The sequence below is a fragment of the Balaenoptera acutorostrata genome, chromosome 2 (genome assembly GCF_949987535.1).
Source record: "Balaenoptera acutorostrata chromosome 2, mBalAcu1.1, whole genome shotgun sequence".
Taxonomy (NCBI): Eukaryota; Metazoa; Chordata; class Mammalia; order Artiodactyla; family Balaenopteridae; genus Balaenoptera; species Balaenoptera acutorostrata.
In genome coordinates, this window is record NC_080065.1 from 19,484,100 (window position 1) to 19,500,009 (window position 15,910).

At 31.5% G+C, this 15,910-nt stretch overlaps 1 protein-coding gene across 7 annotated transcripts in view; it reads right to left on the reverse strand.

The window, feature by feature from the left end:
• The window catches only part of CDH18 (cadherin 18), a 993,557-nt gene that overhangs the window by 28,549 nt on the left and 949,098 nt on the right, over positions 1 to 15,910 (reverse strand). For all 7 annotated transcript variants that reach the window (XM_007188233.3, XM_057541771.1, XM_007188232.3 and 4 more), the window contains 2 exons: positions 14,021 to 14,142; positions 3,927 to 4,044 (listed from right to left, as the gene is read on the reverse strand). In XM_007188233.3, coding sequence (XP_007188295.1) covers positions 3,927 to 4,044; positions 14,021 to 14,142 — 240 coding nt within the window. The remainder of the gene's footprint in view (positions 1 to 3,926; positions 4,045 to 14,020; positions 14,143 to 15,910) is intronic.

Consider the following 15,910-nt stretch of genomic DNA (forward strand, 5'->3'; position numbering starts at 1 on the left):
GGAATCTACTTTAGATCTAATTATTATTGCTTTTTAAATATTCTGCCTTTTCTTTTTGATTAAATATTTTTTCTCCTTATCTTTGAGGTTTAGCACTTTTAAATTGGCATATTCAAGTATAGATTTGATTTTCTGCTTGCCTTTGGGTGTTCTTTTTTTTTTATAATAGCTAATTTTTTAAATAAATTAATTAATTTATTTATTTTTGGTTGCGTTGGGTCTTTGTTGCTGCACACAGATTTTCTCTAGTTGTGGCGAGTGGGGGCTACTCTTCATTGCAGTGCATGGGCTTCTCATTGTGGTGGCTTCTCTTGTTGTGGAGCACGGGCTCTAGGTGCGTGGGCTTCAGCAGTTGTGGCACGCGGGCTCAGTAGTTGTGGCGCACAGGCTTAGTTGCTCTGCGGCATGTGGGATCTTCCCGGACCAGGGCTCGAACCCGTGTCCCCTGCATTGGCAGGTGATTCTTAACCACTGCACAACCAGGGAAGTCCCTGGTGTTCATGTTAATTGTGAGGGTCCACATATTTTCAACTTTGAAGAATTGTCATACAATTTTATCTACATATATTGCTTGTTGCTATAATTTCTTTCTAATTCTGCCAAATATTTTATATTCCATATCTGTTAAGTGTTCTCACAATTTTTAAAAATTTTGACGTATCTGAACTTCGTTTGCTTGAATTAATGGATTTTATGTTTGACTTGTTAAATCTCTCTGTGTCCAGTCTGGAAGTAATGCATTTTTTTATTGTTCTCTCTTTGTATCTGTGTGTGTGTATATACAACATATACATATAAATACAAATATACACATATACATCATACATGTATATATTCATATATGTTTACACATAATTAAATTTTAAATGTATGGATAATTTATATCTATATAGTCTATATGTATAAATCTATGTAATTTCTAGATATAGTTCTATACACATTTCTATATATTTAATACCTATATTTTAATATTTATCTTATGTATACATGACATATATACATACATATATATAAACAAAATTTCAAATTTTAATTTCTGTATATGTTTATATATAATTATGTATACAACACTAAACATCTATATATTTTCATGTCACTTTATATACTTTTCTATCTATACAAAAACTGTAGTTTTATTTTAATAAGGATTTTTAAATTATTTTTATATAAATATTTTCTTTCATTGTCTCATTTCATGTAATCACTTCTAGGTCTTTTAAAAAAAAAGTTCTTTTTTTTAATTTTGAAAATGCTAAACATGCTAATATTCAAGTATTTTTCTGTTCATTTATGTATTTTGCATGATTCAGAGTGAATTCATTTTCTGATTTATTTCTTATTATTTATTGACTATCTTTTAATTCTTTGACTTTCAGATTTATCATACAAAACAATAAGCATTTCTCTCTGTCTAATTTTGGAAACAGCTTTTTGTCTCTACTCACTCTTTGCCACAAAGCAATTTTGGAGATGCCACTAAACCCATGGCTTCCTGATCACTCATCCTGGCTTGGAGTCTCTGTCTGGTTTCTATTGTTCCCTGAATATTCATGTTCATGTAAGCAGGGGGCACAGAAGAACAATGGTTTTAATTTTTTCTTCTAGATTTCTTTAGGTTCTGGGGGCATGTAAATGTTTCCTAACTCACAGGATGCAATGACCAAGCTGCAGGATCCAGTAGGCCTGGACTTGCTGACTCTTACTCTTTGTAGTTTGTTCTGGTTGTTGGTCAGAGAGGTGTTTATGTACCCATGAATATATGTATATATTCATTTTGGTATGACTATTCCATTTTAAATTTCATCTTTGTAACTTATTATCCATAACTGCCTTCTGTTTAGAGAAAAGTCCATCTTGACTCTAATATGTTTATACAGCGTCATTAATTCCCCCAATGCTACAAAGTAGATATTTCAAACCAAAACTTAAACTTAAAAAGTGAGGTTGAGAGAAGTTTGGTGGCTTGTCTTATCTAGCATAAACAAGGCTGTTTGCTCAAGCATGTGTTTTCACCTGTGTGCTAGTATCTTTTTTTCAGAAAATTGTTGCTTTTTCTATCTGAAAGAAATTATTTGCGTTATGTATAATTTCATCAATTCCCAAAAATGTTTAAAATAAATTAAATAAATTTAAAAATAAATTAAAACATCTTTACTCCCATACAACTGCCCACAGGCATCACATACTTGAGATGGCATAGCTGATTTAAAGCATTCATATATATGGTTAAAATAAATGTTAAAAAATTTACATCAGCATTATAAACACTTTCAAAAGTGTGTACATATATGAGGGGGATTTTTTGAATGTGAGTTCCCAGCACTGGTAATATTGTCATACAACTAAAATGAGACCTTTTGAATATATTCATTAGTTAAATTGAGAAATTCCAGGCATAATCATCTTGAATGAAGGACTTTTAGTCACTAATGTGGGTTTCAACAACAGTAAAATTCTCTTGTTCTTCTAAAATATTTCAGGAGTTATTTACATTAAATAGCTAGATTACAGCACATCTTCAAATCTAAGTCAATTTTTATAATATCATCAAATTAAAATTACTTTTAAAATGTAAATAAAATTTGTATTGGAATGGAAAAAATTCAACTGAAATGTAAGTATTATTTCTAAATATGTGTTTCTAAATATAGTAAATTTCAATCTACTAAAGCAGAAAGTTGAATGCTCTCCAAGTTATGCAATTATTTGAATATGGGAAAATATGAATTTATTTTCAGATATTTAGCATAGTGAATTATAATATTTAAATACATTTGGGATTGTAGGGTGGGATGTTCAGATGTAAATAAATGTTCAACAGTCAATTACACACAATTTGTCATACACAAACATGGATAAATACATATTGCCATAAGTACAGCTGACCACAGGGATAGTTAAAATGAGAGAGACAAACAAGCTTGGTATTTTTATGTGAATTTTGTTATGGCCACATGCACAATTTAGTATCCTTGTTATGATTATTTAAGGAGGCTTAGGGATAATGGAAAAAATGTTTAGCGGGTTGTCATTTAGTGATTTTATTTTTGCTTGAATTTGAAAACGCTTCTCCATGAAGGGTACAGAGAAGGAATTAACTATTTACTTCAAAATGTATGTGCGATTGTTTCTTTCATGTGATTCTGAGGCACATCTTAAATCCTAAATAACAGTATATTCAGATATATGTGATCAAAAACTAGTTTTGAGAAGAAGAAAGTTGATGCCAGTCAGAACACTGTACATATTGAGTGGCTTGCTGTTTCCCTTCCATATGGAAGAATGACTTTTACACAACTTTGAGGAATCTACCAAATAAGGAATCTAAATCATGGTGAATCTTCTCTAGTTATTATGTTCTTTTTTCCCTACGCAATAAGAAGGTTAAACAAAAATAATTCAAAAATTTCCACAATGCTCTGTAATTATGCATATGTATCTACCCATATTTTGGAAAAATATTCATAATAACAAGGGGAAATATAATTTGTACAGCACATCTTGATAGCCTTGCTAAAGCAAGATGATTTCAAACATTGCAGTTCCTTTTCTAATGGTCCCTAGGACATATTTTTCATTTTTCCTAATTTAAATTTTTTCCACCTCCTAGCAGTTGCAGCAGCTCTCATAAACATGTTTGTCAGCTACGATTTCTCTTAAAATTTGCCCAAGAGCATATTACACGTACATTTCTTGTTTAAAGGGATGCTTCTGAATAAACTCATTGAAAGTTATTTGTACATATGGCTCAATTTTAAACACAAGCTATTCACGGATCATAACACATTAACATCAAACTGACTTTGAATGTTGATTTGCAAGCTGTTCATGAGTATATAAGAATAAAGCAAAGCTGCTCAGGCCTACTCCATATCCAGTCAAAGCAGATACCACATAGATCAAAAAATATACGTATTCATGTTCACCTTCATTGTCCTTCAGAGTGAAGTTTGGGTTTATAGACAGATGTTCATCAAGAAAGAAGTTAAACTTTTGTCCATTGGCAAAATCATCCTTATCAGTGGCACTGATGGTATGAATAACCTAAAGAAAAGACAAAATTAAATACTAAATTTAATTTGGCTTCTTCCCTTGATTTTAATTATATTATAACATTTTCAGTATCCAACTTGAGTGCTTTCAAATTCTCATTCTAGTAAAAAGTATCAGCTAATTTGCTCTCCCTTGCATTAGACTTTAAGAAATGTATTATGGCATACCATATAATCATTCACACTTTATTTTCTAGCATGGCACAAACATTTATTTTTTTTTTCCTTTATTACCCACAGTACCTTGGGGCCAATTAGTTGTAAGGTTTTGTGTGAACACCTGTTTGGGGAGATGTGAAATATGGTTTGTACAAATACCAATATCCCAGTGTTGATGTAGGACAGCCTTTCTGTACATGCTGGTCTCAGTCAGCAAATGCAAAAGCACTAGAGTCATAATTTTTGTTTGAGGAGACCTCTGAGATCATGATCCAGCCCCTGCGTTTTAGAGACGAGGACTCTGAGTTCCAAAAGGAGTGTGATGTGTCTCAAATCTGTAAAAATGTGGCAGAGGTAAAACTAGACCGCCCAGAGCTTTATGAAATTTTTTCATCCCTAGTGGCTGAGAGGAAGTAATACCCAAATTTGGACTTTACGCACATTAAGGAACAGAGAAAGTTAGAATATATAAAAAAAAAAATAATCCCAGGTAGCCTAAGAGCAGCATACACATTCCAATCGTTACAGTCATTATAATCTTTAAAAGTAATATTGAAACAAACAAGCAAGATGATATTTTCCTTTTGAAAAAAAATTAGTATCCTAATGCTCAAGTATCCTCTTTCCAGCTTTTCCTTAGAGAAATTGAAAACAGAGGGAAAGTAGAGCCAGAAAAATGGTATTTCCTGCATATGAAATATAGTACGTGCATTTCAAAAATTGATACGATTTCTAAGAACATTTTACTCAGTTTCACCGTATTTCAATATTTTACAGGTGAGATAATCCACCAAAATGCATCATAGTTAAAACCTAAATTCCTTTCCAGGTACTGAGACTGTTAGCTTGTGAGGGAGATGAGGAGGAATATAAAAGCACTGAGAATGAGTGGTCAGGGAGAGTAGGAGAAGAAGAGCATGTGTCTTCATGAAGTGAAAGTGAAGAAAGAGCTTCAGGGTATAGAAGTGATCAATTTCCTCCATATATTCCAGTGGCTCATTCCTTATACCCTTTCCCATCACCATTCAGAATTTACTTTCTCAGCAGGAGATCCTGGGTGAAAGCCCCTCCCCTTACATATTCCAAGAAGTTTCTATCATTCTTCTCCTCATTATTTCCCTCCATATTATTTATCTATGAACTGAAAATTTACAAGTTGCTTTTTTTTTTTTTTTCATTGAAAGCACAACTAGTATCTGGACAGATACATATATTTTTTCTTGCTATCGCCTTTTGACTATAAATAGAATAAACTGATGGATAATCAGAAGCAATCTTTATGATTTTTCTCAAGCGCAGGAAAAGCTCCATAGCGTTTAGAGTGTGCAAAATCTGAAGAGCACAACTACATTTTCTACACGTTAGTTACTTAGTATCAAATTGAAATAAAATATCAAATTTTCAAGGTTGTTTTCAGGGTTAGATAAAAGAAATACTGTCAGCCCTCCATGTCTGTGGTTCTAAATCTGTGGTTTCAACCACCACGGGCCAAAAATATTTTTAAAAATTCCAGAAAGTTCCAAAAAGTAAAACTTGATGCCATGCAGTGGCAACTATTTAGATGGCATTTACATTGTATTTACAACAATTTACATAGTATTCACATTGTATTAGGTATTATAAGATATTATAAGAGATGATTTAAAGTATATGGGAGGATGTGTGTAGGTTATATGCAAACACTACACCATTTGGTATAAGGGATTTGAGCACTTGTGGATTCTGTTATCCTGAGGGGGGCGGGGTCCTGGAACCAATTCCCCACAGATTCTAAGGGACGGCGGTATAAATTTTTCTTTGGGAAAATAAATGTCTTCTCACTCTTATTCTTCACTCATTGTGATTCTCCAATTTACAATCCTATTTCCTCAATGATACCTCATAACATACTGACACATTTGCAAGTTCACTTCTTATCCTAGAATGTAACTCTGGAGGGGATTGGTAAAGAACAATTAATTTAAATAAACTGAGCTATTTATGTTTTCTGTTATCAATGCTTTGGAACAATTTTCTTTTCTTCTCATTTCAAAGTTAATTTATCACTTATTTTAAATTTTCTTAAATTTTTACAAACATGAGCTTATTCAATTTGTTAAACACTAATATAATTCATATTATATTATGTTTACTATTTTTTTGTTATCTCTAAAATATAAATATCCCTTCCATTTTTATACAGGTAATTTCAAATCTCAATTTACCAGGAAGCTCACTTATGGCAAATTTTTCTTCCTCAGAAAGGGTTCTCAGTCTCATCTACATAGTAAATGATAAGTTGGTTACCACATTTTGTTTAAGAGTGAACGATTCATCTTGAACTTTTGTAGAACTGTTGGACATGCATCTGTACCTAAATATTTTTCCATAATATTTCTGAGAGATGCTTCTAAAAACCTAGTATGTTGGTCTTCTTTTTTTTAATCTAGAACTCCTTGATATTCTCTTGATGAGAGAAGGTATATTCAATTTCTTTTTTGGTTGTTTTACTAATCACCTTTTCTCTTTCATTAGGAAATGGGTTTTCCATTTGTTTCCTCAGACTTATAATAGAAAACATACCTAAGAAGTTAACATGTTTATGACTTTTAGAAGATTTAAACTTCTGGCAGATATCAGATAATTGCCATGTTTCCATTCATCAATATTTTCTACCATTCTTTCAGACTTATTGATTTATCTACACTGTGCTACCTGTGCTCTCTGTGCAGCTAGTTGGTTATGTATGATCCATAAAAAATTTATTTTCTGACTCTCTTTCCTTCTAACTGGACTCCAATGTTTTCTCTCACTTACACATTATGCAATAAGTACACAAAGTATTTGATTATTTTGAAAGATCTGAGATTTACTCTAACAAAGGGAGAGAAAACTCAAATTGATGGATGGTATTTACAAATAATTACTAGCAGAATTTTTTGATAATGCCCATGAATAAGGATTCACTTTTGGTAGAAAATAATTAAAACCAATTTTATATTCCTTTTATTAAATAAATGTATCCCCTTGTTTAAATGTGTTTAAAACATATTTAAAATCTATCACTTCTAGAGTGCTTTAATTAGGAAAAATAGTGTCAGAAATTTATACAAATAACATAGTCTTCTATTTGGTAAATGAGCTAACCCTAACTAAAACAAATTAAAAAGGAAATTCTATGGAATGCATTGCATCTTCTTTTAATTAATAGAGTTTGCCTTATAATATGATCTCAAATGATCATTTCATTTGATAATAATACCAACTTTTGTTAGTTAGCTGAGGTTTATCTTTGATAAGATGTAAAATCTCTACTGATCTAGTTAACTTTTTTCATACAAAGTTGTACTGTTAATAATATCAGTAATACCATGGATATCATGGGGGCAGAGGCTGGTGTTATGTAATAAAATGTTTTCTTTTATATGTTATGTTTTCTAAGTTTACTTCTAAAAAGAAAAAATACAGAGGGAAAAGTCAATATGAATAAGACAGAAAGCATTCCCTTTGTTATTTCTCAAAGTTTCTAGGTATAGGCACATCTCAACTATTTTGAATTCACTCTTCTTTGGGAACTGATTTCAAATTTCATGCATGCATGATTTTCTTTTCAGTATTTTTTTATGCAAGGTACTTAAAAGATTTTTTTCAGAACAGGAAAATATATTAACTCAGAGAAATATATTGTTGAAGTTTATATTGATACCTGAATCGACCTGAACTCTGCTCTTACATGTGGTTTGAACCTCTGCTTTCAGAAAAAAACAGTCTCTTTGCTGTAGCCGCATGCTGTTACATTTAAATGCACAACATCCATAACAGAAGTGTCTGTAATTCTAAAAGCTATTGTCATAGAAAGAGGAACTGTCGCAATACAAATACGCTTCAGAAAAGCTATTTCACAAATCATTATTTAAATAGTTTCCTATTCCATCCCTGCATCAAAATATACAGTTTCTCCAGAAATGCTACAGCCATAAGAGTAAATGAACCAAAGACCTCAAAATTAAATAATAGAAAGATTCAGACAACTTTCCACTGTGATGGGTTAATCATACAATTGACTACATGAATGGGTAATGATTTCTTTAAACGCAGGTGTAATAAGCAATACTTTTAAAATGATGTTTTTATTCCCTCAATGAAAAGTCTAAATTCATTTTGGTGAAAGAGTTGGAAACAAAAGCTCAGATAACATAAAGAATCCAGTTTTCTTACAGTGACATCGAAAATCATGCAATACTAAAGACAGCAATGATGCTTAAATGTGAATATAGTTTACAAAGAATAAGCAGTAATCACGTAACTTAAAATATATTAGAACTTTGGGGGGCTAGGTCTAGCAATTACTTCTTGAAAATAGTAACAGTTATATGAAAAAAAGATAAATACTATATAAATGGTTAATGGGGCTCACAAAAGAAATGGTTTGTCACGGATTTAGCCCTCTTTTAAAAATGGAATAACTTTTCACCTGAGGAGAACAGGACAACCCACACTTAAAGGAATTTAAGACTTATCTAGTCATATACTCATAGAATCTCAGGCTTGGAAGGGCCCTGAAATTCTGACAATTTTCTTCATTTTAGAGATGAAGAGAGCACTTGTCAACATCACATTAAATTACTTCTTAGGAAGACTACAGAGTTTAGGTGGTCAGTGTAGAGGGTAAAACAGAAGGACCCAGGCTAACAATGTGACATTAAGAGAAGAGAATGGCCAGTGAGAATGCCTGAATGGACTTCCTCATGAGCAAAAAGTGGACAACATGCAAGGTCAATGGAAAAAGTCAAGGTCACATGCCAATATGAAGAGAGTTCAAGCCAGAAAACTGAGACTAGAATTTTCGATTACAGAGAAGATGTTTACATCCACAGGGGAAGGATCAGCTGATCCAAGAGCAAGGGCTGAGTATCATCGGCTCAGAAATCCAGCAGTTTCACCTACACCTACAAAACTGGTACATGTGAGTTGCTCCTAATGCAAGATCACACTTTATCCTTGAAGTAAAAATTATTAATTAATTAATTAGTTAATTAAAACAAAATTTTAAAAAGAAATAATCTAAAAAGAAAACATCTAAAAAAAGCTGATGATTTTTGACTCTTTATGTCACATTTCAAATGATCTAAGTTTAAATTCTCTGAATAACCTAGGAACCAAAGAAACAAAGATTCAGTAAGGGAAAGGTCCTAAGTTTACTAAAAGTTGTTATTTATAGATTAGGTAATTGATACCTAAGAAAAGCAATATTTATTTCTAGATATTTTATTTTCTGAAAGTGATATTAAATGGTATAGTGTTTTAAGTTTCATTTTCTAATTGTTTCTAATATAAAGAAAAAGAAGAAATACATTTATATTGACCTTATATTTAGCACAAGTATCAATTTTATTCACAAATTTAACTACTGTATATTAGTATTACCACTATTATTAGTAGTATTGTTATTATTAATGAATGTTTAATTTTATCAAAACCTTTGGCTTCACCCATCAAAATGAATTTTAATTTTTCTCCTTTTCATTTTAAAGTAATTATTTTTTCTGGATTTGCTTTGACAATATTTTATTTATGGTATTTCTATGTTCATGAAAGAGAATATCTATAATTCAAATTATATCCTTCTCAGGTTTTGATTTCAAAGTTTGTTGTCAGCATAAAATGAGTAAAAAACTGATTGCCCTTTTTTCCTTTTTGATACAGTATATTTTGATTATCATTCCATTTGAATATTTTCAATTTTTATTACTTTATTGGCTCATGGCTTATTTAAAAGTGTCTTTCTTCATTTCTGATGGAGTTTTTCTAGCAATATTTTTGAATTAGTATCTTGCATTATTTTATTGTAATAAAAATGAGGCCAATTCTTTGAAAATTATTAATACTTGCCTTGTGGTCCTGAATATGGTAAATTTTGGTCAATGTTTTGTGTAAATTTTGAAAGAATGCATAATCTAAAGTTGTTCAATGCAATGTTCTATATTTGTTAAACAGTAAAGTTTGTTAATTGTGGTATTCAATTTTTAGTTTCCTTAATAAAATTTTATGTGATTATTCTATCAGTTTCTGGCAGAAGCATACTAAAACTCAGCACAATAACCTTCTCTGTAGACATTTCTTAAATATTTTGGTGATTTTATTTTAACATAAATATTGATATATACTTCTTTAAGTTTACATTATATTTGTTTGCTTTTTATTTTTCTACTTGTTCCATATTTATTATCTTATTTCTTGGTTTTTAAAAAAATTACCATGACTTCTACCTAGCTATTATAAATTTGTGTACTAAGACTTTCTCTTTTATTTTGCTTATCTTGTGTTATAAAACAAAACTATATCTCAACAGCAAATATGAAAATTTGTCATTCTAACTTTGAATTTTAAAAACGTCACAGAAATTCACAGGGTTATTTTGGAAATATTAAATTGGTTATAAACTTCACATTTTATTCTTTACATTTTAGTTTTGAAATATGCCCTTCTAGAATCCTTGAAAATAGGTCCTATATAAAACGATTTTTTTCCCTTTATCTTTGTATCATAAAATATAAAAAAGCAAGATAAAATCACATGGAACAATTTTGTAAATGTGTGAATTATTTAATTGAATGAACATTTTAATAAACATAATCAAGGTCAAGAAATAAAACTGTCAACATCACTTTAGGAGTATTTTAAATTCCAATTTCTATTATCTTGTTAGTTACATAGTCTTTTACTATTTTATTACTTAAACTAAAAATTACTATATTCATTCTTGACACATAAAATCTATTATAAATTAGTAGTTTATCAATTACCCCAAATTTAAGGAGTTTAGAATATTTTAACTTTGTCTCCTTCCTTCTGATACCTTGTTCCCATGTATACTATGTATATTTTAAACCCCAGAAAATATTCCTTTGTTTTCTATCCACTCATTAATAATTTATTGTTAACAGTATATTTACTGATTGCTTTGGTCTTTAAGGATTCTTGCCACTCCAAGATGCCAATTTGATTATTTTCTTTTTTCTTTTTCCAAAAAAAGCTTTAATGTGTGTATTGGCAAGGAATTTTCACTTTTTTTTGCCTAAATACGAGTTTTTCTTGTCTTTATTTATTTATTTATTTTTTTTTTTTTTTTTTTAAGCCCCTTCCCCGGCCGCTGGCTTCCCAGACCGCGCCTCCCCGGCGCCGCCGCACCCACCGCCGCATGCCCCAGACCCTTGTCTTTATTTTTAAGGACGATTTTTGGTACACAAAAGAATTCATGGTTGTCAGATAGTATCTCTGGCTCTTTGGATTTATCTTTTCTTTTTTTGTTTTTAATCTTTCATTCTTCCTGATTAAATAATCAGCTTTTGAAATTGTTCTTTTAAAGGTTTTGAGTATTATTTTTATATTCTACATACTAATCCTTCATTGGATAAATGGTTTGCAAGTATCTTTTCCCACTATGTGGTTTTTCTTCTTATCCTCTTAACAGGATCTTTCAGAAAGCAAAAATATTTAGTTTTGATCAAGTCCAACTTATCAATTTTTTTCTTTTATGGATTATGCTTTTGGTGTCATCTAAGAACTCTTTGCCTGGCACTACATCCGTTTTTTACCCCTAACAGTATTATGTCTTTTTTCTCTAGATGTTTTAAATTTTAAACTTAATTTTATTTCTGAAATTTTATTTCAATTCATCTAGGTATAGTTATTTTTGTAAACAGTTGCTTAGATTTTTGTTTTTGTTTTTCTCTATGCTTCTTGAATTTTTGACTTGTTGCTTGCCAACAGTATGGAAAAATGTTCAGTCATGATCTCCTCAAATATTACTTCTGCCCAAATCTCTTTTTTAATATCCCTCTGAGAATTGTATAACTTGTGGATTAGACCTGCATGCTCCATATCTTTCACATTCTTATTAATGTTTTCTATCTTCTTGTCTTTCCACGCTTTAACATGAATATTTAATCTAACCTACTTTCCCATTCACTATTTTCTCTTCAGCTATGTCTAATCTGTTATTACCAAAATTGAAATCCTATATTAAGTGGCTGAATTTTTTAAAATCTAAATTTTCTATTTGCATGTTTAACATTTTTCTCAATTGTACTTGTATAATATATGTTAAGAAAATAATTCCAGGATGTGTGCATCCATTTCTAACACAATTGAAGTATGATTTGGTAAGTAAATCATTATGTATCTGTACCATAAAATTCTTTACTGTTTTTGAAATGGTGATATGGAAAAATATTTAAGCACTGGAAGTGATAATCTTAATACATTGCTAAGAGTAAACCAGATAACCTGTAAATACTTTCAAATATAATTTTCAGTCATTTTGTCCTCATTCATATTTTCTAATTTTCTTGTGAGAAATGACCATGAGAAAATTTCATGTTTTTACATAAAGTGCCCTCCATTTATATATATGTAAATACCTCCCCTGGAAATATTAAAAACATATAATCAATGATAACTTTAGCAAGCCATAATTGATTGTCCCTCATATACAAATACACAAGGCAATGTTTCTCAGGACTATAATTTTGTCACAAGCTTCAAAATGTTTTAAAATAATTTTCGATGATATATTTATTCTGGTTTGCCAAAGATAGTAAAAGGGGCTATCTGACTCAGCTGGACCTAGACCCTTTTGACTTTTCTCAATTCATCTGTGGCCAACAGACTTCAAGGTGTCCATCAGGAATGCATGGCTCTTTGTAATCACTTCCCCTAAAGTCATTGTGATTTGCGTCCCGCTTCTGACCAATAGAATGTGGCAAAAGTGTTGATATATCACACTGATTACATTACATTATATGAGACTGTCAGACTCACCAGAGAGACTCTCTTTACTTGTTTGATGAAGTAAGTGGCCATGTTGGGGAAGCCCATATGACACACACACACACACACACACACACACACACACACAAACTCTGGGTGGCATCTCAGAACTCTGGGGAACACTGAAGAGCCAAGGAACATCCTGAAGCTCTCAGGTCTGCAGCTGAAAGTAACTGAATGCTACCAACAACCACGTGAGCTCAGAAGAGATCCCCAAGCCTCAGGTAAGAACTCAGCTTGATTACGTCTTATAAGACTCCTCCAAAGACCTAGCTAAGCCATGAGCAGAATTCTGATCTGCAGAAACTATGAGATGATAAATATGTGTTGTTTTAAGCTGCTAAGTTTGTGTAATTTGTTACACAGCAGAGAAGACAGATGCACATTCCCTTCCCATGTCCCACTTGCTTTATGGGCGTCAAAACACTGGCTTCCCTTCGGAATTGTCATGCTCCTTTAACTGGCTGCTGTGTTACATCCAGATTCATGTCATGTTCAAGCTCTTCTCTCCATCCTTCACTCTCCCCACCTCCACCAATCATTCACACTCTTCATGTTAAAACCTAATCATCTTCTAGTATCAATACCACTCAATGGCCACTGTATGTGACTCCCTCATTCCCTCCAAAATACGTAGACCAGGCCAGTCTCTCCTCCCCACTCTAGTCTCTAAGCTTCATTAGGACAGGAAACATTCACTGTTTCCTCCTCATTTAATACAGGGTTGTACCCAAATCATTCAATATCATTTTATTGGTATAATAAATGCATACATGAATGAGTTCATTTGTTGAATTACATTTGGGATCTGGAGAAAATGTATTTTCTATGAGTCTCAAAAAATCTATTTGGTACTTAAAATAAAGCTTTATAAAATTATTTTTTACTAAGCACAAAAATAACACTGGGGGATCTTTGAGGATTATACCTAAGAATAATAGAAATAGAATTGCTTATTTTCTTCCATTCAAATGCTAGGAAGGAAAAAATTAACTTACCTGGCCAGGCTTAGAATTTTCACAGACAACAATATCATATTCCCTGGCAAGTTCAGGCGGATTGTCATTGACATCCAGAACTCTAATAACCACTGTGACATGGCTCAGCAAACTCGGATTGTCTGCAAAACACATAGGGATGCATTTAGTCTTTCCATGCACACTTTACAGGCTTGGTTTAAAACCAATCTCCTTAATACTGTAGCTTGTCACTAGCCCCATATGCTGCAGCAGGACTTTTGGCAAAAGACATCTTTATGATGACACTCTTTGTTAGAACTCATTAACTTACAGAAAAATGAAAAATGAACACCAAGGCATGACATGAATGCTAAAATGATATTTTGTCATATCAAGGAAATTACATGTTATTCAGGAACTGAAATGGGAGAAAGTTGTCAGAAGTCATTGTATGCTGTCAGAGTCTAAGGGATGAACAACTGGTTTCATCATTAATCTAAGAAAAACAGAGTAGTTGGAAAAAAATCCTATGATCTTTAAAACATTCAAGGTTTCAAGTCTAAATCAACTTGGAGAAAATAGAAAGTAAAGTTCTTTACACCAGGGTAAAATTTTTCTTACGGGAGAATATATGCAGTTTGTGGTGTCAAGTCATACTTGCGGAAAAATAATTTAAATTAGAACTTAGCATGGAATTCATATATAACTCTGGTAAACATCAAAATATTACAGTTAATATTTTAAAATACTTCTTGAGTGCAGTCTTCTCATATTTCAGTAAGTTTATTAGTTCTGAGATATAAGAAAAGATAAATGTTTGGTTTATTTTATGCATCAAAGCTAAAACTGAAGAATTCATAATGGAAAAATTAATGAGAAGGCAAAAACTAAACACATTAGGAAAAAGGGAATATATATACATACACAGAAGATATTAAAGATAATGGATTTTTAAATTATCCATTATTTAATTATCCGTTAAGAAAATGGATGGATTAGACATGCCATAGGTACTTTTAAAAGAAGTAGAAAATCAGAGTAGTACTACAATAACTAAAGAAACTCAATTTTTAGGTAAAAAATCAGGCCTAGATAATTTTATCTAAAGTTAAAGATACAGGTAACTTCAGTCTTATACATCTTTTCCCCAGAAGACAGAGTAAGGAGGAAATACTCTACAACTTGTTTTTTGTGGCCAGTAAAACTTTCATATCAATACAATATGTTCCCACTCATGAGAGATATTAGCTGTCATTGGACTAAACAAAATAATACCAAACCCACTCTACTGGAATGGAAATGAAAGTCTGTCATCAGTTTAGTTCTAGGAATGCTTGCATAGTTTGGCATTAAACCAAGGAAAGAAAGAAGGGAAGGAGGGAGGAAGGAAGGCAGGCGGCAGGGAGAGAAGAAATGAAGAAGGGAATTTTAAAAAGCATAAAAGTTATCCAAAAAGTTAATGAATTAAAGGAGGGACCAAAAAACACATAGATGCTTATCTTAATACACATAGAAAAAAACAAAAAATTTAATATTCATACATTCTAAACAAAACAAAGCAAAATCAAAAAAAAAAAAACTCTTAGCAAACTAGGAACAGAATGTATCCTCTCAAGCTGATTAAGGATACATTCAACAAACAATAACAAAAAGTACAACAAACATTATTCTTAATGGTCAAAAACTAACAAGAGTTAATAAACAAAGCTATAAGGATCCTTGAAATAAATCTAACAAAGTATATGAAAGACATATGCAAAACATTTTACTGAATGTCATTAAAGTAGATCTAAAGTAATTAAGAGGTATATTGCCTATGTGGTTGGAAGACAAAATATCGTAAATAAAGCCAGCCTCTCCAAATTGTTGTGTATTTTTGATGTAATCTAATAGACATCCAATGAGAAATGTTCACAGAAACTGAAAGCT